General features: G+C 42.3%; 3 protein-coding genes and 1 long non-coding RNA gene across 7 annotated transcripts; 3 read left to right on the top strand and 1 right to left on the bottom strand.

Moving 5' to 3' along the window:
• The first annotated feature begins 6 nt into the window (after positions 1-6).
• On the top strand, positions 7-5,432 carry LOC109901387 (uncharacterized). 2 transcript variants are annotated; one of them, XR_004211880.1, is made up of 3 exons: positions 7-303; positions 408-448; positions 3,824-5,432. It is a non-coding gene; the product is annotated as an uncharacterized LOC109901387 (long non-coding RNA). The 2 variants fall into 2 exon arrangements; XR_004211881.1 differs by lacking the exon at positions 3,824-5,432 and adding an exon at positions 610-1,160.
• LOC109901380 (restin homolog) lies at positions 4,608-13,681 on the bottom strand. 3 transcript variants are annotated; one of them, XM_031836983.1, is made up of 5 exons: positions 13,572-13,681; positions 10,427-10,724; positions 6,461-6,515; positions 5,902-6,019; positions 4,608-5,712 (listed from the first exon to the last, which is right to left on the bottom strand). In XM_031836983.1, the coding sequence occupies exons 1-5, from the start codon at positions 13,634-13,636 to the stop codon at positions 5,679-5,681; spliced, it is 570 nt and encodes a 189-aa protein (XP_031692843.1). In that variant the 5' UTR covers positions 13,637-13,681; the 3' UTR covers positions 4,608-5,678. The 3 variants fall into 3 exon arrangements, with proteins under 3 accessions (XP_031692843.1, XP_031692853.1, XP_031692846.1); XM_031836993.1 differs by having other exon boundaries at positions 13,170-13,654; XM_031836986.1 differs by having other exon boundaries at positions 10,427-10,727; positions 13,170-13,607.
• Positions 13,215-18,071, top strand: LOC109900448 (proteoglycan 4-like). Its single transcript, XM_031836971.1, has 5 exons — positions 13,215-14,037; positions 14,127-14,181; positions 16,644-16,758; positions 16,887-17,163; positions 17,608-18,071. Exons 1-4 carry the CDS (start codon positions 13,738-13,740, stop codon positions 17,146-17,148), a joined length of 732 nt encoding a protein of 243 aa, XP_031692831.1. The 5' UTR covers positions 13,215-13,737; the 3' UTR covers positions 17,149-17,163; positions 17,608-18,071.
• On the top strand, positions 14,188-16,637 carry LOC116376503 (endochitinase A-like). The gene is made up of 2 exons (XM_031836969.1): positions 14,188-15,300; positions 15,532-16,637. Exons 1-2 carry the CDS (start codon positions 14,666-14,668, stop codon positions 16,184-16,186), a joined length of 1,290 nt encoding a protein of 429 aa, XP_031692829.1. The 5' UTR covers positions 14,188-14,665; the 3' UTR covers positions 16,187-16,637.
• Positions 18,072-26,121: the final 8,050 nt, after the last annotated feature.

Genomic DNA, 26,121 nt, shown 5'->3' with positions numbered 1-26,121 from the left:
AGGAAAGACGACGGGCAACACGCGTCATGCTGGTCATGTGATCTGTATCGTTCAATGTAATTGGCAGCGAAGGAAGGACATTTCCGGCTACATCGGTTAGTTACCATGCCAACGTAGACAGACTCGCCTCCATCCTTTGAGACGCTGACATTTTTTTAACCATTTATTCGTTTATTGTGCAGTCTTTGTTAAAGCAAGATACTTGTGACTATTTACTTCAAATAAACTGCCAGCAGGATGTTTGGTTGTGAGGACTGACGTTCCAAAAACAAACTTGTCCAGAGGGCGAGAGACAGAATCAAGGTAAGCATGTCACTACTAAGCAACACACAGACAAAAAAGTGGTCAGATACCTATAGCTAAGTGGCTGGAAATGTGTTCTAGTCTGCATCTTCCCTCTTTTATAGAAAGATGGCGAGATGACGAACTGCATTGCAGAGCTGGACAGGTGTGTAAACTATTCAGTTCTGTACTGTTGGGCTAATTGTAACTGCAACGTTTGATACGTTTTCCCTGAAATATCTTGAAGTTACAGTCCTTTCACTTCTCAATGTAGTGAACTGTAGTGAAAGGACCCCCCCCCCCCCTCTCTCTCTTTCTCTTTCTCAGTATCTGTGGTGAAATGCTAAATGCTGAGTTTGAGGGCTCCACCCAGGCTGGTTCCATGAGGACCCTGAAGCTGAGAGAACTGACCCAGCAGAGAGAGACTGAGCTGGGAAAGACGGGTCACAGAATTTCAGGATGTCAATATCCTAAATGCCCCCAATGCAAAGCAATGTGTATGGAAGACATATTGGCTTATAGAGCAAATACTATTCTAGGTGCCACAGTAGAAGTGTTGTAGGGAATACTCAGTAGGGTCTGTAGAATGTATATATGGTGTAATTCCATAGGCTCTGAATAATACAGATCAAGATAGCTCAGCATTCAACGCCATAGTACCCTCCAAGCTCATCATTAAGCTTGAGGCCCTGGGTCTGAACCCCACCCTGTGCAACTGGGTCCTGGTCTTCCTGACGGGCCGCCCGCCCGCAGGTGGTGAATGTACTGTATGAAAAAACACCTCTACTTCGCTGATACTCAACACTGGGGCCCCAAAAGGATGCCTGCTCAGCCCCCTCCTGTACTCCCTGTTCACCCATGACTGCGTGGCCATGAACGCCTCCAACTCAATCATCAAGTCTGCAGATGACACAACAGTAGTAGGCCTGATTACCAACAATAAAGAGACAGCCTACAGGGAGGAGGTGAGGGCCCTGGGAGTGTGGTGCCAGGAAAATAACCTCTCACCCAACATCAACAAAACAAAGGAGCTGATCGTGGAATTCAGGAAACAGCAGAGGGAGCACCCCCCTATCCACATCGATGTGACCGCAGTGGAGAAGGTGGAAAGCTTCTTGTTCCTCGTGTACACATCACTGACAAACTGAAATGTTCCACCTACACAGACAGTGTGGTGAAGAAGGCGCAACAGCACCTCTTCAACCTCAGGAGGCTGAAGAAATTTGGCTTGGTACCTAAAACCCTCACAAACTTGTACAGATGCACAATTGAGAGCATCCTGTCAGGCTGTATCACTGCCTGGTACGGCAACTGCACCGCCCGCAACCGCAGGGCTCTCCAGAGGGTGGTGCGGTCTGCCCAACGCATCACCGGGGGCAAACTACCTGCCCTCCAGGACACTTACAGCACCCAATGTCACAGGAAGGGCAAAAAGGACAAGGACAACAACCACCCCGAGCCACTGCCTGTTCACCCCGCTATCATCCAGAAGGCGAGGTCAGTACAGGTGCATCAAAGCTGGGACTGAGAGACTGAAAAACAGCTTCTATCTCAAGGCCATCAAACTGTTAGATACTGTTAAATAGCCATCACTAGCACATTAGAGGCCACTTTAATAATGGAACACTAGTCACTTTAATAATGTTTGCATATTTTGCATTACTCATCTTATATGTATATACTGTATTCTACTGTATCTTAGTCTATGCCGCTCTGACATTGCTCACCCAAATATTTATATATTCTTAATTCCTTTACTTTCCTTTAGATTGTGTGTATTGTTGTGAAATTGTTAGATATTACTCTTAGATATTACTGCACTGTTAGAGCTAGAAATACAAGCATTTCGCTACGTCCACAATAACATCTGCTAAACACGTGTATGTGACAAATAACATTTAATTCGATTTAATTTTCACTGTTGTCAAACAGCTTAAAATGGGGTGCCTGGACACTATAAGGTACAAATATAGCACTGTTCAGGAAGGAACACTCCGTATTATTCAGAGCTCAATGAAATGACACCATATATACATTCTACTGAGTATTCCCTACAATGCTTCTACTGCAACACCTAGAATAGTTTTTGCTCTATAAGCCAACATGTATTCCTTATACAGTGATTTGCATCGTGGCCAATGGAATGGGTGGGGTAAAAGGCCAGCAACACTCTGTATTATTCAGTCCCATGAGTCCCATGAAATGACACCATTACATTCTACAGACCCTGAGCACTCCCCACCCCATTTTTACATCTGCACAAATAATCGTATTGTGTCCAGGCACCCCATTTTAAGATGTTTGACCACAGTAACAGTACAGCAACACTTCCTATGACCTAGCTTTTTGTTCTAACTCATCTGATTTGTATTCTAGGAACTCTAGTGAGTAGACTGGGCCCTGGTTTTATGGACACACAATCAATCGCTTTTCCTGTGTTCAATTTGTCTGTGCAATAAAACAAAAATACAGTACTTTTTTCTTAAACATTACATTTCAAATTGCATCCTTAAACAATAGCACCAGTAAATTAACAAACAATCATACAATTAAAAAAAATATATAGATTTTTTATGTTTAATGTATATTTCTTTACCAGTAGGCTATTATTAAGCACCAACCATTTTCTCAATATGTTCCACCTTATAATATTCTTTATCTTACTGTACATTGACTCTGTACCGGTACCCCCTGTACATAACCTCACTATTGTTATTTTACTGCTGCTCTTTAATTATTTGTTACTTTTATTTGTTATTTTATTATTTTATTTTAATTGTATTAATTAATTATTAATTGTTTAGTTATATATATATATATATATTATTTTTTTATTTTATTTTTTATTATTTTTTGAACTGCATTGTTGGTTAGGGCTTGTAAGTCAGCATTTCACTGTACAACACCTGTTGTATTCGGCGCATGTTTGATTTGATTTATATAAAGTACTAATTCTCTTTAGTTTAGATTTTTACCCCATGTAGTTATTATATTTCTCCTAATTGTAACATTATGCACTATGCAAAGCTGCAAAAAACTATTATTTCGTGGCAGACACAGCATTTTACTGCAGACTTTTATTTTGAAGGCAAAATCAGGAAACCTGAAGTATAAATTAATGTGGATAGGATCCAGCTAGTGTTGTTGCCACGAAGCTAATCCCTGTCTCCATACCATTTTAGAGACCTTGTTCTTTTAAGGGACATCATTAAATAACCTATTATCAGCCCTTTCATGAAGGTTCGTAGCATCATATCTCTAACCTATTCCTCTGACTGAGGAAAATGAATGGGCTTATTCTTGTTCATTTGTGTTGCGGTGTCCTTTACACACGTACACTGTCAAAGCAATCACACATTTGTAACACCAGGTAGGGGTAAACGTAGGCTACACATTGTCAGGTTTTCCATATAGGACACACCAACTTATCAAACTTATGAATTGCTTGCATTGTCCATATTTGTACCAGAACATCAACTACGGCTTCCCTTGTATGTACAGTACATGCTCTCCATGATGTCTGCTTTCTGTGTGTGTGCAGGTCCGTAGAGCAGCACTGCAGGCCCTCCTGGAGCATGAGAGACAGCAGTACGTCATAGAACTCAACAGACTGGGCAAGACCATCTACAAACAGAGAGTCTAGACTCTAGTCTCTACTAGACCCATAACAACACCAAAGACCATCTGAAGTTTATGCTGAAAGCCATCTAGCAGCTAGGATGTGTGAACAAATATAGAATACTTTGAAGTATTAATGTGAAAACATTTACTCACAGCCATCTACAAGCACCTTGTTTACAATTTAATATGTGCTTTTTCTTTAGGATTACAGTTTTACATCGTTGTATTTACATACATAAAAAAAGGTCTGATCTGTACTTCTTCTTCTGCAGAGTGGATAAACTGCTTCTGTAAAAGTACACTTTTAAGCAATTTACATTCCAGTAACGAATTACTGGGCCTTATGTCACCTTAACAAAACAGGAATTTGTGTGACAGTCAGGGAGGTAGCACTGTACATAAATAAAACACATATTTGGTTAACAAACAGGTCTCCTTGTCAACAGTAAGCAAGACCAAAAAAAATCAACCTATACACAGTCTGGCATTTGTCCATTCAGTAGAACTTTCTACTGGTCATTTGCGGGGTAATTCTGTAACATATGAGCTCACTACATTTAACATACTGTATTGTAGCTCACAATGACAGGTCCAATCTCTCTAGCCATATCTGGTACACTTGGTCATGCATGGTTGGAGACTGTAACACAAACTGAGAAAGTAACTGGAATTTCCAGATAAACAAAAAGGAGAGCAGTCGTTGATAATATCAATCAGATCGATCCAGTTTAATACAGTCATTCAGGGAGACACCTCCAGAACAGAAGCATAGAAAATGTCCAACGGGGCTCTTGGAGACAGAACCTTCATATTCTAATCAGACAGTACCAAATGTTCTCTAAAATATCAGCCAGAGGGGCTTGGAGTCAATACAAAGACAGTGACTTTGCCGGCTGCTACAGAATCACTCAGTGTTCATAATGTCATCAATACAATAATAATCTGTGTGTTCTCGGTCCTTGTACCTTCAGTAGCTCAGGTCTAGTGACCATCAACCCATACAAAAGTGAGTCTCACAAATAGAACATTGGAAATTATGTGTATTATAGAAAGGGAAAACATAAATATGCTAATCATTGTGTTAATTACTGTTAACTGAATATTCACTTTATTCATCTTAAATTTTCCCATTACCCACACAGGGCAATGTTATACTCTGATTAACGCACACCACACCCAAATGCAATAAAGGTCCATCATAAATCTATACACTATATAGGTCAATCATACATCTATGCACTATAAAGGCCAATCATACATCTATGCACTATAAAGGTCAATCATAGATCTATGCATAATAAATATTTAATAGACAATTGAACCAGATGGGCATGCACCTGCGCACTTCTTTAGAGCTCTTCTCTAGAACTCTTCTCTAGAACCTTTGCAACATTCAGAAGTCACCTCAGAGACACCTTGCTCCATCTCTGAGGGAATTAGCCCTAACCTCTTTCAGTCATTCCTACATTAATGTACTGTACCATAGGATGAAACTCACTAATTTAAAAATGTAATGTCTCCCTTCCTTACCTGCATACATAAACTAACAGTGTACTGTATGTAATGAAGACATGACATTCAGACTGGGTTTTCCAAACCCTTCTTGTTTTTTATTTTCCTGAGTATTGAGAGGTACAGTGAAGTGAAGGTGGTTGTAGGTGGGGAATGTTATGAGCTGCACAACGATGATGTGTATGGGTGTGTGTGCATCACGGCAAGCATGAGCGAGGGAGCGAGGGAGGGAGGGATGGAGGCTGATAGTGTTGCCCAAGTCTTCATTTCGGGGCCTCTGTGATTCCACACAGCTTCCTGATAAACAACAAAGAAAACAATAACAACCATTAGTTATCAATAGCATGTGAGCACCCAGTAACCACAGAACCACATGAAACACAGTACACCGTGACCATAGAAGTCTTTCATAATGGTGACCACAAGCCTGTGTTACCGGGTGTGTGTGAGTGTGCCTGAATGCCTGTGTGTGTATCTGCTCTTTACCGTCCTTCCTCATTGGTCTGGTCCACAAAGGCACACAGTGCCTTGTCCCGCTCCAGAATCTGCTGTTTCAATGCCTGGATCTCCTCCTGAGCTTTCTTCTTCTGTGCTTCTTGATCATCTAGAGGGGGAGCGAGGGATAATGAGAGAGGGGTAGAAAGCGGGAGGGTAGGAAAAAAGACAGAAGGAAATGGGTAGATAAGGAAGAAAGGGTGTTGAGAGAGAGGTGGTAAGGAGGAGAGAAAGACATGGAGGGAAATGGGGAGGGCAGGAAAAAATGTATTGAGAGAGAGAAAGGTTGTGAGGTCTGGGGTCCGCTCAACAACCAAGAATTCACAAAATGGAACAAACACCAAATTGAGACTTTGCATGCAGAATTCTGCAAAATATCCCCCGTGTAAAATGTAAAACACCAAATAATGCATGCAGAGCAGAATTAGGCTGATACCCACTAATGATCAAAATCCAGAAAAGAGATATTAAATTCTACAACCACCTAAAAGGGAGCAATTCATGACTGAGCTGACGGTATCCCATCACTGCAGTAAAATAGCCATCGTACCTTTAACTTTCTGAAGGGCCGCCGACGCCTCAGTCTTCTTTTTCTCCACATCGGCCTGAGGAGAAAAAAAGAGGGGGGATGAGGAAGATGAGGACCGGTATTTGAAGCATTGTGGGCCTTGTCTAGCTAGGCCTTATTAAGGGCTACATAAGGCATACAATGAGTCCTTCATAATATGCACTTTGTTTAAAGTGTGACTAATAATATTTGTGACTAATAAGTGAGAACAAAATGTAATTCCTGACTGATCACTGCTAAGAGAATACCTGGCAGAATTCCTCTCACATGCCACTTAACACAAAACATACCTTCAGAAAGTATTCACACCCCTTGACTTTTTCCAAATTTTGTTGTGATACAAAGTCGGATTCAAATAGGTTTAATTGTATTTTTTTTGCCAACGATCTACACAAAATACTCTGTAATCCAAAAAGGAAAATAAAGAAATAAAAAAGTAATAATGGAAAAATAAACCACTAATATATCTTGATTAGATACTGTACGTATTCAATCCCCCTGCCAAAACATGTTAGAATCCCCTTCAGCAGCGATTATAGTGTGAGCACACAGCTTTGCACATCTGATTGTACAATATTTGCCCATTATCCTTTAAAACATTGTTAAAGCTCTTTCAACTTGTTTGTTGATCATTGCTAGACAGCCATTTTCATGTCTTGCCATAGATTTTCAAGACGATTCAAGTCAAAACTGTAACTAGGCCACTCAGGAACATTCAATGGCGTCATGGTAAGCAACTCCAGTGTATATTTAGCCTTGTGTTTTATGTTATTGTCCTGCTGAAAGGTGAATTTGTCTCCCAGTGTCTGTTGGAAAGCAGACTGAAACAGGTTTTCCTATAGGATTTTGCCTGTGCTTAGCACTATTCCATACATTTTTATCATAAAAAACTCCCTAGTCCTTGCCGATGACAAGCACACCCATAACACGATGCAGCCACCAACATGCTTGAAAATATGAAGAGTGGCGATGTATGGTGATGTGTTTTGTTGAATTTGCACCAAACATAAAGCTTTGTATTCAGGAGAAAAATGTAATTTCTTTGCCTCATTATTTGCAGTATTGCTAAAGTGCCTTATTGGAAACAGGATTCCTGTTTTAGAATATTTTTTATTCTGTACAGACTTCCTTCTTTTCACTCTGTCCTTGAGGCTAGTTTTGTGGAGTAACTACACCGTTGTTGATCCATCCTCAGTTTTGCGTTATTCAATGCGTTTCTATGTGCTATATTTTTCTTTATATACCTAAAGATATAAACAATTCCAAACAAATAGCTAAATAATTAAAACAATTAGCTTTGCAGAAGCAGATTTTTACTCCTCAATTTATTTGGGCCATAACAAAGGTGCTGAATACTTTTTTTTATTTTTATTTCAGAACACTTAATACCATTTTGACATTTTGAGGTATTGTGTGTAGATCAGTGACACAAAATCTCAATTCAATCCATTTTAACTTCAGGTTGTAAAACAATAAAAAGTGAAGGAGTGTGAAAACTTTCTGAAGGCAATGTAATACAGTGGGACAAAAAAGTATTTAGTCAGCCACCAATTGTGCAAGTTCTACCACTTAAAAAGATGAGAGAGACCTGTAATTTTCATCATAGGTACACTTCAACTATGACAGACAAAATGAGGAAAAAATATCCAGAAAATCACAGTAGGATTTTTTATGAATTTATTTGCAAATTATGGTGGAAAATAAGTATTTGGTCACCTACAAACAAGCAAGATTTCTGGCTCTCACAGACCTGTAACTTCTTCTTTAAGAGGCTCCTCTGTCCTCCACTCATTACCTGTATTAATGGCACCTGTTTGAATTTGTTATCAGTATAAAAGACACCTGTCCACAACCCCAATCAGTCACACTCCAAACTCCACTATGGCCAAGACCAAAGAGCTGTCAAAGGACACCAGAAACAAAATTGTAGACCTGCACCAGGCTGGGAAGACTGAATCTGCAACAGGTAAGCAGCTTGGTTTGAAGAAATCAACTGTGGGAGCAATTATTAGGAAATGGAAGACATACAAGACCACTAATAATCTCCCTCGATCTGGGGCTCCACACAAGATCTCACCCCGTGGGGTCAAAATGATCACAAGAACGGTGAGCAAAAATCCCAGAACCACACGGGGGACCTAGTGAATGACCTGCAGAGAGCTGGGACCAAAGTAACAAAGCCTACCATCAGTAACACACTACGCCGCCAGGGACTCAAATCCTGCAGTCCAGGCAAATCCTGGCAAATCCTGCCAGACGTGTCCACCTGCTTAAGCCAGTACATGTCCAGGCCCGTCTGAAGTTTGCTAGAGAGCATTTGGATGATCCAGAAGAAGATTGGGAGAATGTCATATGGTCAGATGAATCCAAAATATAACTTTTTGGTAAAAACTCAACTCGTCTTGTTTGGAGGACAAAGAATTCTGAGTTGCATCCAAAGAACACCATACCTACTGTGAAGCATGGGGTGGAAACATCATGCTTTGGGGCTGTTTTTCTGCAAAGGGACCAGGCCGACTGATCCGTGTAAATGAAAGAATGAATGGGGCCATGTATCGTGAGATTTTGAGTGAAAACCTCCTTCCATCAGCAAGGGCATTGAAGATGAAACGTGGCTGGGTCTTTCAGCATGACAATGATCCCAAACACACCGCCTGGGCAACGAAGGAGTGGCTTCATAAGAAGCATTTCAAGGTCCTGGAGTGGCCTAGCCAGTCTCCAGATCTCAACCCCATAGAAAATCTTTGGAGGGAGTTGAAAGTCCGTGTTGCCCAGCAACAGCCCCAAAACATCACTGCTCTAGAGGAGATCTGCATGGAGGAATGGGCCAAAATATCAGCAACAGTGTGTGAAAACCTTGTGAAGACTTACAGAACACGTTTGACCTCTGTCATTGCCAACAAAGGGTATATAACAAAGTATTGAGATAAACTTTTGTTATTGACCAAATACTTATTTTCCACCATAATTTGCAAATAAATTCATTAAAAAGTCCTTAAATGTAATTTTCTGGATTTTCTTTTCTCATTTTGTCTGTCATATAAGTGTACCTATGATGAAAATTACAGGCCTCTTTCATCTTTTTAAGTGGGAGAACTTGCACAATTGGTTGCTGGCTAAATACTTTTTTGCCCCACTGTATATCCCATGTCAGTTTACCTTCTAGTGTGTGTAATCTGCCACAGTGGTGAATGATGTGGTGATGTGGTAATCAGATCAAGTTGCCCTTTAGTATGAAACACAAAACATTAACACACCTCACCTGATATACACCTCTACATGTAAAAATGTACGTATTACCTTGACTAACCTGTACCCCCGCCCATTGACTTGGTACCGGTACAACCTGTATATAGCCTTGTTATTGTTATGTAATTTTCTTGTGTTACTTTTGATAAACACATTTTTACTTGAGTTTATTTAGTAAATATTTTCTTAACTCTATTTCTTGAACTGCATTGCTGGTTAGGGCTTGTAAGTAAGCATTTCACGGTAAGGTCTACTACACCTGTTGTATTTAGCGCATGTGACAAATTCCATTTGATTTGATGGTGATCGTGAATACAGGGCCCTTACACGAGGGTTAAGAGGACTAATTAATCTACAGAAAATAAGTCAACTGACCATCATCATATCCAACACTACCACTGTAAGTGAATTTGACCAATAAACATATCACAAGCCAGTCTGTTGCCAATGGTTTCACAATGGATAGGAAGATTGTTTTAGTGCTGCCTTTGTTTCAGTGTTCTAATTCCTAATTCTCTGGTGAGACTTGGTACAGGCATTCTGTTAATGGATTATTATAGACCATAACACGAGTATAAACAGTGCTGTACCTTCTCTATGTAGCAGGTGTCTGTTTGCATAGTGTGTGTGTGTGTGTGTGTGTGTGTGTGTGTGTGTGTGTGTGTGTGTGTGTGTGTGTGTGTGTGTGTGTGAGCCTACCTTCTCTGTATGACAGGTCTTTAGACTCTTGTCTGCCTCGCCTGTGGCTTTAGCAGACTGCCCCTTCTTCTTAGTCAGCTCCTCTCTCTTGGTGTTGATGGGCTCCAGCTCACCATTCAGCTTCTGGATCTTCATCTTGACCTGGACGATGTCGTTCTCCTTCTGCTTGACCTGAGAGGAGCTCTCCAGAGCGCGGGCTTTAAGACCCCGCAGAGTCAGCTCCTGGCGGACCGCCTGGTACATCAACACCACCATCACACCCACGGCCAGGAACACTAGTGCAGACACAGCCCGCATACTGCTGGGACAGGACAGAGAGAAGGAAGGAGGTAGAGAAAGAGAGAGGGAGAGAGATATGAGGCTCAAGTCAGGTCCAGTTTGTCTTTCTTGGTTGCTGTCTTGATCGGTCACTTCTCAACCATCCCCATAGTCAGCCTGTGTGTGTTGGAGAGTGTGTGTGTTCAAATTCCCTCCCTCTGGTTGCTGATGGCAGTCTGTCCACCTGTAACTGGTTCGTCCTGCTAGGCAGAATGTTTGGTCGACAAAGCGAATTCTACTTCCTTGTTTAACTACCACTCCCACCACTTTTATCTCCCTCCCTCCCCACTTCTCTTTCTCCCTCCCTTCCTCTCTTGCTCTCTCACCTTCTGTTTCAGAGGTCATGGTTAACAGATGCTCTCTCTCTATTTATCTCTCTTTCATTTGCATTTAATTTCTCCTCCCTCTTCCTCTTAGAGGGTACACAGACAACCAGAGATTATGAAATTGTTCCATGTAGTAAGTCATCATTTAGGGTGCAGTGTGTGCTATGGGGAGATTTAAGATCATTAAAGTTCATATTCAGTTTAGAGTGATTAACACAATGTTTAGCATATTAGTATATATTATGTTCCTTCTGTAAAACACATGATTTCCAGTGTATGTGACACTCAAGGTGCGGGTTGATGGTCACTAGACTTGATACTGAATGTTATGGATTATTCTCATATCTATTGATAGTGATTAACACCAGACTGGATGTACAAGGACCGAGGACACACTGATTATTCATATTGTATTGATGACATTGTGTAAACACTATGATTCTGTAGCAGCTGGCAAAGTAGCAGCCTTTTGTTTTGACTTCCTACCAGCCTCACGGGCTGGTGTTTACTCTGGTGCTGTCTGATTAGGATATAAAGGGCCTGTCTCCAAGAGGCTGGTGTTTACTCTGGTGCTGTCTGATTAGTATATAAAGGGCCTGTCTCCAAGAGGCTGGTGTTTACTCTGGTGCTGTCTGATTAGGATATAAAGGGCCTGTCTCCAAGAGGCTGGTGTTTACTCTGGTGCTGTCTGATTAGTATATAAAGGGCCTGTCTCCAAGAGGCTGGTGTTTACTCTGGTGCTGTCTGATTAGGATATAAAGGGCCTGTCTCCAAGAGGCTGGTGTTTACTCTGGTGCTGTCTGATTAGGATATAAAGGGCCTGTCTCCAAGAGGCTGGTGTTTACTCTGGTGCTGTCTGATTAGGATATAAAGGGCCTGTCTCCAAGAGGCTGGTGTTTACTCTGGTGCTGTCTGATTAGTATATAAAGGGCCTGTCTCCAAGAGGCTGGTGTTTACTCTGGTGCTGTCTGATTAGGATATAAAGGGCCTGTCTCCAAGAGGCTGGTGTTTACTCTGGTGCTGTCTGATTAGGATATAAAGGGCCGGTCTCGAAGAGGCCAGTAAGGCATTGGGATCATTTGAGTGGAAAGGGGAAAGCAACCGACTGTAGACAAAAGTTGAGGGGTGAAGTCGGGGGAGGTGCATTTGTGACAGCCGAAAGTCAGATACTGATGTGGTTTTTCAAACAGAAAGGCTCAGTGCAACATGGCAGTGTTCCTATTGTTTATAAAAGTTGTTCTTTATTATGTCAAAATAAACATGTCTCCAACCCGCATATCACACACTTACAAACTGAAAATATACAGTGCATTCAGAAAGTATTCAGACCCCTTGACTTTTTCCTAATTTTGTTACGTTACAGCCTTATTCTAATATAGATTACATTTTTTTTCTCTCCAATTCATCAATAAGCATGTGTGGCCGATGTGAAATGGCTAGCTAGTTAGCGGTGGTGCGCGCTAATAGTCTGTGATGTCACTCGCTCCAAGACCTAGAAGTAGTTGTTCCCCTTGCCCTGCAAGGGACACGGCTTTTGTGGCGCGTTGGGTAACGATGCTTCGTGGTTGATGTGTGCAGAGGGTCCCTGGTTTGAGCCCAGGTTTGGGCGAGGAGAGGGACGGAAGCTATACTGTTACACATGCACCCTGTAAGGAAGTCCAGGATCCAGTTGCAGAGGGAGGTGTTTAGTCCCAGGGTCCTTAGCTTGGTACATTTATATATTTCCTTACATATTTACAACGGCGGGAGAGTTCCAAGATGGAGGCGCAGGTGGCTTCAACACAGTGCCCCATGTCTGTCATCTACTGTATATAAATTATTGGTTGTAACCAGATAACATTGTTTTATTGACTTTACCAACGATTTTGCTCTGCTTTTTGTTTTACTGTAAATTCCTAGTTAATTGACTGGAAACATAGCTAGTGTGGCCTTACCTCAAACTGGCAGAGCTTTCTAGGTTAATATGTTTGTCATGACTAAATGTTTATACTGGAACTAAATCAAAGGTAGCCGTAGCCTATAGGCTAGGGCGTGTTATAACAAATTATGATATCATTCCTAATTCGAGTTGCGCATGTTATACAGTATTATCACGTTACCTTTTTACGTTTATATTCCCTTGAATTCCGGAGTGCTGATGACTATTTTGCATTCATCCACTTACTTCCGCGTAGCAGTGCCAGGTTTGCTAGTGCTATCTGGGAGTCTTGGGACGTCCATACCCTAAATCCTAACCTTAAACCCTACTCTTACTCTAACCTTAACCATAATTCTTACCTAACTTTAACCATTTTAAAAGTCAACTTCAAAGGGAGGTAGGCCCATCCCAAGGGTCCAAGATAGCCTGACAGACCGTGACAGGTGGGCGGGCACGGGGATGGTTTTGGTGAAGCTCTCTCCAAAAGAAAAAAGAAGAATATGTGCGCTCTCCGCGGAGTCGACAGAAGCAGATGTTTCTGTTTTTCAGGGATATAGTATTTTCAACCTGACTTCCGTTTCACCTGAAAGCTGAAGCACGGACTCCGCTCAAGTACAGTGGGTGGCCACCTGTCCTTTCACACTCCATTGGTACTTCCGCTGTAAGTCTGCGAGGACGTCGTCAACACTTCCGCGGAGCAGTAGACAGGGACCAGCGAAAACGACTGTTCCTTGGTCAAACTCCACGGCATGATGAAGACACCGGGTGTATTGGTGGGGGTGTCTCTGCTGACTAGCGTAGCTCTGCTGGGACTGATAAACGTGCGGCGGAAAGAAGAGATGAAGGAGCAGAAACATGTATCGTTCGAGACGATTAAACTGCGTGTGACCAGAGACGTACTGGGAGAGTACCAACACGAGGTGATCAGAGCTCACAACCTGTTGGACAAGACCAAGGCTCAGGTGGATACTCTGGGGTCAGAACTCCCCCCACTGCAGGCTGCAGAGGCCAAGAAGAAGAGTGAACTGGAGGCATGCCAGGGAGAAAAGGTAAGGACGGAGGCGTATGTCTGGGGTTTAGAGTGTACACAATTGATTTCCTGTGTGTGTGTGTGTGTTTTCTCTCTCTCCTGTCACAGAAACATGTCGCTGATGAGGTGGGGGCCATTGAGGCAGAGAACAGTAACTCTAAAAGTGAGTGTTTAAACACCTGAAACTATGGTTACATCAACACTGTTCTGAAAGGCTCTTCGCCTTATTACTGATACGACTATGATAACATGTATGATAGTTCACTGCTCCTCAATGAAGTGGATGTCGATTAAGACAGCTCCCCGCACCTCTGATTCAGAGGGGTTGGGTTAAATGCAGAAGACACATTTCTGTTGAATGCATTCAGTTGTGCTACTAATTAGGTATCCCTTTTCCTTTCACAGTGAACTAGAACATAAAACAGGTTTAAAACAGGTCCATGACCAGTTCTAGGTGCAATGCTTTTTCTCTTCTAAATATTTTGGTGGATGAGAGACATCTTGTGGTGGAATAAGCTCATTGCAGGTCGCTGGGATTAAGAGTAGTATTAGTGGTATTCTGTATATGCAACTGGTCTTATTGAATATGTTTTATTCACTAACCTGTCTTTTCATATCCCCCTCTCTGTCCTGTAGCCTCTAGCTCCATGTTCTGCCTCTGTCCTGTAGCCCCTAGCTCCATGTTCTGTCCTGTAGCCCCTAGCTCCATGTTCTGTCCTGTAGCCCCTAGCTCCATGTTCTGTCCTGTAGCCCCTAGCTCCATGTTCTGTCCTGTAGCCCCTAGCTCCATGTTCTGTCCTGTAGCCCATAGCTCCATGCTCTGTCCTGTAGCCCCTAGCTCCATGTTCTGTCTCTGTCCTGTAGCCTCTAGCTCCATGTTCTGTCCTGTAGCCCCTAGCTCCATGTTCTGTATTGTAGCCCCTAGCTCCATGTTCTGTCCTGTAGCCCCTAGCTCCATGTTCTGTCCTGTAGCCTCTAGCTCCATGTTCTGTCCTGTAGCCTCTAGCTCCATGTTCTGTCCTGTAGCCTCTAGCTCCATGTTCTGTCCTGTAGCCCCTAGCTCCATGTTCTGTCCTGTAGCCCCTAGCTCCATGTTCTGTCCTGTAGCCCCTAGCTCCATGTTCTGTCCTGTAGCCCCTAGCTCCATGTTCTGTCCTGTAGCCCCTAGCTCCATGTTCTGTCCTGTAGCCCCTAGCTCCATGTTCTGTCCTGTAGCCCCTAGCTCCATGTTCTGTCCTGTAGCCCCTAGCTCCATGTTCTGTCCTGTAGCCCCTAGCTCCATGTTCTGTCTCTGTCCTGTAGCCTCTAACCCCCTGTTCTGTCTCTGTCAGGTAGCCTCTAACCCCCTGTTCTGCCTCTGTCCTGTAGCCTCTAACCCCCTGTTCTGCCTCTGTCCTGTAGCCTCTAACCCCCTGTTCTGCCTCTGTCCTGTAGCCTCTAACCCCCTGTTCTGCCTCTGTCCTGTAGCCTCTAACCCCCTGTTCTGTCTCTGTCCTGTAGCCTCTAGCTCCATGTTCTGTCCTGTAGCCCCTAGCTCCATGTTCTGTCCTGTAGCCCCTAGCTCCATGTTCTGTCTCTGTCCTGTAGCCTCTAGCTCCATGTTCTGCTTCTGTCCTGTAGCCTCTAACCCCCTGTTCTGCCTCTGTCCTGTAGCCTCTAACCCCCTGTTCTGCCTCTGTCCTGTAGCCTCTAACCCCCTGTTCTGCCTCTGTCCTGTAGCCTCTAACCCCCTGTTCTGCCTCTGTCCTGTAGCCTCTAACCCCCTGTTCTGCCTCTGTCCTGTAGCCTCTAACCCCCTGTTCTGCCTCTGTCCTGTAGCCTCTAACCCCCTGTTCTGTCTCTGTCCTGTAGCCTCTAGCTCCATGTTCTGTCCTGTAGCCCCTAGCTCCATGTTCTGTCCTGTAGCCCCTAGCTCCATGTTCTGTCTCTGTCCTGTAGCCTCTAGCTCCATGTTCTGCCTCTGTCCTGTAGCCTCTAACCCCCTGTTCTGCCTCTGTCCTGTAGCCTCTAACCCCCTGTTCTGCCTCTGTCCTGTAGCCTCTAACCCCCTGTTCTGCCTCTGTCCTGTAGCCTCTAACCCCCTGTTCTGCCTCTGTCCTGTAGCCTCTAACCCCCTGTTCTGCCTCTGTCCTGTATCAAATCAAATCAAATCAAATTTATTTATATAGCCCTTCGTACATCAGCTGATATCTCAAAGTGCTGTACAGAAACCCAGCCTAAAACCCCAAACAGCAAGCAATGCAGGTGTAGAAGCACGGGGCTTCCTGTAGCCTCTAACCCCCTGTTCTGCCTCTTTCCTGTAGCCTCTAACCCCCTGTTCTGCCTCTGTCCTGTAGCCTCTAACCCCCTGTTCTGCCTCTGTCCTGTAGCCTCTAACCCCCTGTTCTGCCTCTGTCCTGTAGCCTCTAACCCCCTGTTCTGCCTCTGTCCTGTAGCCTCTAACCCCCTGTTCTGCCTCTGTCCTGTAGCCTCTAACCCCCTGTTCCGCCTCTGTCCTGTAGCCTCTAACCCCCTGTTCCGCCTCTGTCCTGTAGCCTCTAACCCCCTGTTCCGCCTCTGTCCTGTAGCCTCTAGCCCCCTGTTGTGTCCTGTAGCATCTAACCCCCTCTCTGTCTGGTCCTGTAGCTGAGTTTGAGAAGCAAAAGGCTGCCTGGGAAGCAGAGATGACGTCTCTCAAACAGCAGGTGGTGCAGCGCAGCAAAGTGTGTGTCTTTGTGAAGAAAGACTCTGTAGAGGGAAGGTAAGAGACTGGGACTGGAGCCCTGAACATGGAACACCTCTATACATGTCCGTCTGTATGTATACCTGTACACCACAGGCATATGGACACTTGCACACACTAGCTCTATCTGTCTCTGGCTCCCAAAGGAAACTGTGTGGAGATGAACCGCCTAAACAAGAGGCCACTCCAAAACCAGATGCCCCCAAACCAGAAGAATCCAAACCAGATGCTCCCAAACCTGATTCTCCTAAAGAAGCCCCCAAACCAGACGAACCCAAACCTGATTCTCCTAAAGAAGCCCCTAAACAAGAGCCTGCCCCCAAACCTGATTCTCCTAAAGAAGCCCCTAAACAAGAGGCTGCCCCCAAACCAGAAGAACCCAAACCTGAGGCCCCAAAGATGAGATGAGATGAGCAGAGCTGGGTAACTTTTGTTTTGTCTTTTTCTGTTAGCATTCCACTGATTGGTTTTCTCTTGATAGCATTAGGAAACAGCTTATAGCAGTGAAGATACATGTTATTATGTAGAAATGCCAGATATGACTCAAAAACACCATCATAAAAAAAGTATTCTATCATTTAAAAGGATAGTATTTCAGTCAAATACAGTGTCACTATCTTTTGAGTCTTGCTGTCTGGGACTGTATTAGAGTTGACTGTGGTGTCAGTATGATGTTGTTAACCAGCTTTATGATGTCCTAGTTATTATCCCCATCTCTCATTGTTGACAGAGGTGTGTGCATGACAGATGTGTGATCTGTCTTCTCTGGAACAATGTCTCATCTGTCAATCAGGATGTTGGTTCTATTTGCCTTTTATTGTGTGAAGGATGACTGACTCTTTCATTTTGACCTTTGTTTGTTTTTAGGGATGGACGAAGAGAACGGGAAGAGCCACGTGGAATCAAAGAAAAGACCTAAGGAAGGCAGATGAAAAATGGAGACCTTCTGCAGGACATTTCTCTGTTCCTTTTTAAACTCGTTAGAACTTGTCCTTCATGCTACTTTAGTGTCTATTAACTACCATCTAACATGAGTGGATATTGAATACTGTTTGTTAACCTTGTCCGTTCCTCTCTCTCTCAGTATGACCCTCCCTCGGGGGGTGTTTGTGTGTGTGATTTGAACAAATGTGTATGTGTCACCAGTATCGACCAATCGGAAAGTCCAGAGCCTCTCTCTGTCACTCCTCATCATCCTCACTCTGTTACCCCGGTGACGGTATTTTGCAGTGGTGGCGACCATAGCATTGACCAATCAAAAGTCGTGGATTAAACTAATGGTATTTCTGTTTGTCTGATTCTGATGTAATAAAGCTTAACCCTAAAGGAAAGGTGTGAATGTGGATTTTAGTAACTATTGATACAGAACCATTTCATTTTTAATGTGAGCACAAACAATGGCATTGTTTACTGTATGTTCTGATTCCCTCCATCTTTAAACATTTCAAGACAAATAACTAATAACAGCTGCTGGAGATCTGTTAGAGTATCACAATAATGTAAAACTCATATCACCTCAAATGTATTGGCACCCTTGATAAAGATGAGCAAAAAGTACTATATAATAAATAATCATCTCTTCAGTTCAAACCACAGGTTTTTTTAGTCCAGAGACTGAGATGGCAATTGCAAAATGTTGATTTTTGTGGTCAATTAAGCATTTTATTTGTGGATTCTTGATGTTTGATTGGGGTCATTGTCTTGCTGGAAGATCCACTTGCGGCCAAGTTTCAGCCTTTTTGTCAAAACATGTTGTACTACTTGGTAGAGTTCATGATGCTGTTGACTTTATCAAGGGCCCCAGGACAAGTGGAAGCAAAACAGCCTTTTAACATCAGAGATCCGCCACCATATTTTACAGTAGGTATGAGGTTATTTTCTGCATATGCATTCTTCTTTTGACACCGAACCCAACACTGGTGTGCATGGCCAAAGAGCTCTATTTCTTGTTCCAGTCAAAGTTCCCATGCCGTTTAGTAAACCCCAGGCGTTTCCATATGCTGGTTGCTCTCAGTAAAGGCTTTTGACTGAAGCATTTCCAAATAGCCAACTGGCATGGAGGTGGTGTCTCATTGTAGATTTGGTGACCCGAAGATGCGACCAAGTTTTGCAATTTTACCACTATACCACTGGAGACAAGATATACTTGCATCTGATATCACCACTGTTTCAGTGGTTTAAAACTTCTAAATTGTTGCCTTAATAATGTTAAGTGGTATATTTGTTAATCAGAAAAAAAATTGTACACACTGCCTGATTTTATGAAGGTCAACAACCATGTCTCTTCTTATTTGTGAGTGCTTTGCCTTTCCCCATGGTGATGAATGACAGAGGGATTTTACATGCGTGTTACCTCATTTTTAATGCCCCAGTGAAACAGGAAGCCAAGGAAATCCACAATTCAGTTCCTTAAACTGAGATCAAAAAAAGAAAAATGTTAATTCTGATAAAATATAACAATATTTAATAGTGCCAATAATTTAGACACGTGTCTTTTTGAGAATTAAATGTTTTTCTCTGCAATGTATTGGTATAAAATGAAATAATTGTCCTTATTTTCTTCCATACAATATACTGTAGAGACCTCTGTCTTTCTGTCACTCCATCCTGTTCAGTCTGTCCTTTTGTCATTACCTTTCGCTTGCTCTCCCTCTCCTATCCATTTAATGTCCCCCTCTCCACCTTTCTCCCTCCTATCTCTTCCCCTCTGCCTCCCCCTTCTCTCTTTCTATTCCCCCTACCTCCCTCCACAGATGACAATGCTCCCTTCAGGCTTAAATTAGGCCTAGCCAATTAGGGAGCTATCATTCCGCTCCAGCAAACTCAGAAGGTCACTGTTACCGCCCAGCAACTGTAGGACAGGGAGAGCAGAGAGAGTGGGGAAAGGGGGAGGAGGGAGGGATAGGATGGGGGAGTGGACCTCTGCCCAACATCCCACTAACATCACTAATACATATAGTATGTCCTGATATGCCTAATATCTGTCCTTAATCGAAGCAATGAGGAAGTAGTCAAGTCAAATGATGTAAGGTGGTAGTCATGACGTTAAATGATTCTTAGTCTTTCAGTTTAATATGAAAGTACTACATGTTCTAACAGTACAGGATAAATAGAATTAGAAATTAACAGATGACAAATCCTTAACAGATAAATAGAATTAGAAATTAACAGATGACAAATCTTTAACAGATAAATAGAATTAGAAATTAACAGATGACAAATCCTTAACAGATAAATAGAATTAGAAATTAACAGATGACAAATCCTTAACAGATAAATAGAATTAGAAATTAACAGATGACAAATCCTTAACAGATAAATAGAATTAGAAATTAACAGATGACAAATCCTTAACAGATAAATAGAATTAGAAATTAACAGATGACAAATCTTTAACAGATAAATAGAATTAGAAATTAACAGATGACAAATCCTTAACAGATAAATAGAATTAGAAATTAACAGATGACAAATCCTTAACAGATAAATAGAATTAGAAATTAACAGATGACAAATCCTTAACAGATAAATAGAATTAGAAATTAACAGATGACAAATCCTTAACAGATAAATAGAATTAGAAATTAACAGATGACAAATCCTTAACAGATAAATAGAATTAGAAATTAACAGATGACAAATCCTTAACAGATAAATAGAATTAGAAATTAACAGATGACAAATCCTTAACAGATAAATAGAATCATTGCTATTAGACTTAATAATGCTGCAAAGCTGAACAAGACTTCATTTAGACTTTAAATTCTATTGTAAATGTATGATAACATTTTTTATATAATGTATAAGTTTAAGTATATGTAGTTGGAGCCTCATATACATTTTTTAATAACCCTCTGTTGGTCTGTTTCGCTGGAAAACAGTCAGATTTTTTGTTGTTCATATTTACTTTATAATATCTTTTGTACCCTTTTTGTCCTACAGGAACCCAGTAGATGGCATATCTGAGGCAGGGTCATGATTGAAAGAAGGGAAGTAAACAGAATATTTGGATGATTGTGAAATAAGACTGTGAATCCCTTCACACGACACAACACCAAACCCCTTGTTGAACTGGTTGATTTGACCTTTTCAGATTCCTCCCTCATTCTACCACTAAAGGTGTGGTAGTGTTGCTCTGCTCTCATTGAGCCCTTCACACATCAAGAGTGATGACCCTTGACCTGCATTCAGAGTGAGATACACAGACACACTTGCAGAATCTCACCAGATGACATCACAAGCCACCATGGGGTTCCATTGACAACCAGAGGTCACCTTGATGACTAAGGTCAATATGAGGACTAGGTTCACCTTGACAACCAGGGCTCCTTGACGACAGGGGGTGGTTGAAAATAAAGAAAAAGGCTGTAAGGAGAACACACAGGTTATTTATATCTGGTCTACAGTACATCCATCCACAGTAGGCCCACCACAAGGCCACTGCTGGAGGGAGCAACAATCAATCCAAACAACTTTCCTATCTACTAAACTCACAAAGATAGTCCACTTATAAGGCTGTATGTGACATTCTAGCCATAGTTACAGTGACGTTATAGCCATAGTTACAGCTAAGAACAAATTCAAACATGGAGTTATTTGACCTTAGTCTATGACCATGTGGGTGTGTGAGTGTGTGAACTCACAGCTGGATGAAAGTCTGATGTATTGATCCAGCTAATGCAGGGAGGAAGAGCCCGAGGCCACAGCAATCAATACACTCCTAATGATGTATGGGTGTGTGTGGAGCCCCCCAAATCTACAGGGGTGTATATATACCTCGTCCCACAGGGAACTCACACAAACTCTTACACACAGACCACAACTCCACCACACACTGACACACAGCTACACACACACATATGTTCTCAAATTCCCCAGCACTTTAAAAATTACATAGCCTTGTACTTACATACTTTACGGAAACTTCACAAACCTACACACCCACATGCTGAGACCTAACACCTTTGTGACCAGAGTAGATGTGTGAATGGGACATGCATTGAATGGCTGTTGCTCTTCATGTCAACAACCCAGAACATGGGCAATGGATATGACACACACATACACTGGACCAAGATAAAGAGGACTACGCTATTAGGACATAGAAAACATTGTAAGTATAAGATTCTCTCTCTCTCTTGCTCTGTAGGACTGTTGGATCAGTTGGTTTCCTGTCTTTCATCTGTCCCTACCAACCCCACCTTCACTCCCTCCCCACAAAGGGCTCTTCCCTCTGCTGTTACTTTGCTGTAGGTGGAACTCTGGATACCATTCATGTCTGGTCCTCTCCCTATGCAACTAAATAACATGTTAAATGTGCACTTACATCAAATGTCTTAAACCAGTTTATACCACAGTTTTTTTATTTTTTATTTTATAAATTGTTCATGTTGACGTCCAAATTCACCTTTTCCTGATGTTTCTTTTTTCATCATCTCTCTAACTCTTAACACCAGCACACAAATGATCTGTCCTAAAAACCCACCCATATCTGTCTCCTTTCAGACAGAAGACAGGATGGCTGCATGGGGTCCTGTTTGGCCAGGGGCTGTGTGATATGTTTGATATTCGGTTGTTCTCCTGCGTAATCAAGTCAACTAAATATCAGACATATTCCTACAGAGCCTGGCACACATCTACAGACCCTGGATACTAACAGGCCAGTCGAGTCAGATAATCAGGGTTTGTATTGTTTGTAAATAATTTAAAAAATGCTTTATTCATGAGCTTTGATTTGACTTTATTCTAAAGAGTGATCCAGGTTTTGAATAGACGAGCATGGACATATTGTAAGTTAATATGAAACAAACATTTCTAGTTTAAATCTCTTAATTAACATGATTAAAATAACCAATTGACAACATTCAGGCAATGTAATGTAGTATTAGGCTGCTTAGATTTCGTTAAAAAAATATATCTATATTATCTTTGCTATTGCATCTACTGTGAATAAAGACGGTTAAACCTGACTGATTGGAACATGTTGCCACAGTGTTTATACTGTATACTGTGTATACAGAGAACATTGAACAAATGAGAACTGCGGAGGTGTGAGGATTAATGTCGTTTGATGTCAGAGTATTGGTGTGCACCTCCAGTTTGGCGGCTGCCAAAAGACTCTGCCCACAAAGCAAACAACCATTTACAGTTCACTACGGTTTGTCCATAAACAAATGCAAATGTGCCTTTTTTTGGGCAGTACAGCGAATTGTATCTGGTTGTCAGGTCACTGAGGGTACAGTTGACTTTTACTATCTGCAATAGTTTATAACTATTATATAGATATCAGGCGCAGATATACCAAATCCGCTGTTGATATCTAAATTGGGACTGATGCACTTGCACAAAGATTGTGTTATCCCACGTGCACTAATCAGGAGTGAACAGTAGGCTAATTATAATGGCACCTTAGTACAGTTATGAGCCATGGCCATAGCAGCCCATCCCAGTCCCACAGATAGGAAGTGGTCCATGGTCATAGCAGCCCATCCCAGTCCCACAGATAGGAAGTGGTCCATGGCCATAGCAGCCCATCCCAGTCCCACAGATAGGAAGTGGTCCATGGTCATAGCAGCCCATCCCAGTCCCACAGATAGGAAGTGGTCCATGGTCAGAGCAGTCCATCCCAGTCCCACAGATAGGAAGTGGTCCAAACTGTGGAGGCTGCTGACATTTAAGAGGATGCACGTGGATTGGCCTTCCAAAAACTCCACATCAAATTATCAAATCTCACAGAGACAGTAATTATCAAACCTCACGGAGACAGTAATTATCAAACCTCACGGAGACAGTAATTATCACACCTCACGGAGACAGTAATTATCAAACCTCACGGGGACAGTAATTATCAAACCTCACGGAGACAGTAATTATCAAACCTCACAGAGACAGTAATTATCAAACCTCACGGAGACTGTAATTAATCAAACCTCACGGAGACAGTAATTATCAAACCTCACGGAGACAGTAATTATCAAACCTCACGGAGACAGTAATTATCAAACCTCACAGAGACAGTAATTATCAAACCTCACAGAGACAGTAATTATCAAACCTCATGGAGACAGTAATTATCACACCTCACAGAGACAGTAATTATCAAACCTCACAGAGACAGTAATTATCAAACCTCACGGAGACAGTAATTATCACACCTCACGGAGACAGTAATTATCACACCTCACAGAGACAGTAATTATCACACCTCACAGAGACAGTAATTATCAAACCTCACAGAGACAGTAATTATCAAAACTCACGGAGACAGTAATTATCAAACCTCACGGAGACAGTAATTATCAAACCTCACAGAGACAGTAATTATCAAACCTCACGGAGACAGTAATTATCACACCTCACAGAGACAGTAATTATCAAACCTCACGGAGACTGTAATTAATCAAACCTCACGGAGACAGTAATTATCAAACCTCACAGAGACAGTAATTATCAAACCTCACAGAGACAGTAATTATCAAACCTCACGGAGACAGTAATTATCAAACCTCACAGAGACAGTCATTATCAGACCTCAGAGACAGTAAAACTGAGATATTTTCCTCTCTCGTTGTCTCATTTCCCCTCCCTCCCTAGCTGTCTTCCTCCCTAGCTGTCTTCCTCCATCCCTCACTCTTTCTTCCTCTCTTCCCCCCTTGCTCTCTCTGTTGTTCTCTTTTTCTCCCTCACCCTCTCTCCCTCTTCTCTCCCTTACTCACCCCTCTCTGAATGCAGAGATATTGCGAGAAGTCTTCGGCAGGCTATTTTGATCTTTTAATAATCATATCTTTGACTTAGTTTGGGAATTAAAGACTTTCCACATTACTTCCAGACACTAAGAGTTTGTGCTAGTTGCTAAGCAACAGCTAATGTGATTAAGGATAGTGAGTAATATCATCATGTGTGTGATGCATACATGCAGTGGTGGAAAAAATACCCAATTGTCATACTTGAGTAAAGTAAAGTAAAGATACCTTAATAGAAAATGACAAGTAAAAGTCACCTGGTAAAATACTACTTGAGTAAAAGTAAACCATTTTTTCGTTTCAAATATACTTAATTAAGTATCAAAAGTAAATTTAATTGCAGAAATATACTTAACTATCAAAAAAAGCATGAATAATTTCAAATTGCTTATATTAAGCAAACGGCACAATAACGTTTTTTAAATTTACGGAGAGCCAGGGGCACACTCCAACACTCGAGATATAATTTTTTGAATGAAATGTAGATAAGTAAAAGTTGTCAAAACTATAAATTATAAGGGGGTAGATCAGCTTTAATATTGCAGATAGAATGTAGCTTCCATCAATGTAATTGTTTGCATCACTTCCAATCCCCCATATATTTTTTTGCAAATATATATGCACATATAAACATAAGAAACGTCCCTTCAATGTAAAAGGTTTAAACACTGTTACCCATGCTTGTTCAGTGAACCATAAACAATTAATGAACATGCACCTGTGGAACGGTCGTTAAGACACTAGCAGTTTACAGACGGTAGGCAATTAAGGTCTCATTTATGAAAACTTAGGACACTAAAGAGGCCTTTCTACTGACTCTGAAAAACACCAAAAGAAAGAGGCCCATGGTCCCTGCTCTTCTGCGTGAACATGCCTAAGGCATGCTGTAAGGAGGCATGAGGACTGCAGATGTCTGTACTGTGAGATGCCTAAGACAGCGCTACAGGGAGACAGGACGGACAGCTCATCGTCCTCGCAGTGGCAGACCACGTGTAACAACACCTGCACAGGATCGGTACATCCGAACATCACACCTGCGGGACAGGTACAGGATGGCAACAACAACTGCCCGAGTTACACCAGGAACGCACAATCCCTCCATCAGTGCTCAGACTGTCCGCAATAGGCTGAGAGAGGCTGGACTGAGGGCTTGTAGGCCTGTTGTAAGGCAGGTCCTCACCAGACATCACCGGCAACAACGTCGCCTATGGGTACAAACCCACCGTCGCTGGACCAGACAGGACTGGCAAAAAATGCTCTTCATTGACGAGTCGTGGTTTTGTCTCACATGGGGTGATGGTCGGATTCGCATTTATCATTGAAGAAATGAACGTTACAACGAGGCCTGTACTCTGGAGCGGGATCGATTTAGAGGTGGAGGGTTCGTCATGGTCTAAGGGCGGTGTGTCACAGCATCATCGGACTGACCTTGTTGTCATTGCAGGCAATCTCAATGTTCATCCTGACTTGACCTTCCAGCATGACAATGCCACCAGCCATACTGCTCGTTCTGTGCATGATTTTCTGCAAGACAGGAATGTTAGTGTTCTGCCATGGCCAGCAAAGAGCCCATAACTCAATCCCATTGAGCACGTCTGGGACCTGTTGGATCGGAGGGTGCGGGCTAGGGCCATTCCCC

Source organism: Oncorhynchus kisutch, linkage group LG2 (assembly GCF_002021735.2).
Source record: "Oncorhynchus kisutch isolate 150728-3 linkage group LG2, Okis_V2, whole genome shotgun sequence".
NCBI classification, from domain to species: domain Eukaryota; kingdom Metazoa; phylum Chordata; class Actinopteri; order Salmoniformes; family Salmonidae; genus Oncorhynchus; species Oncorhynchus kisutch.
The sequence above is the reverse complement of the archived record's forward strand: the minus strand, read 5'-3'. Positions and strand labels throughout refer to the sequence as shown.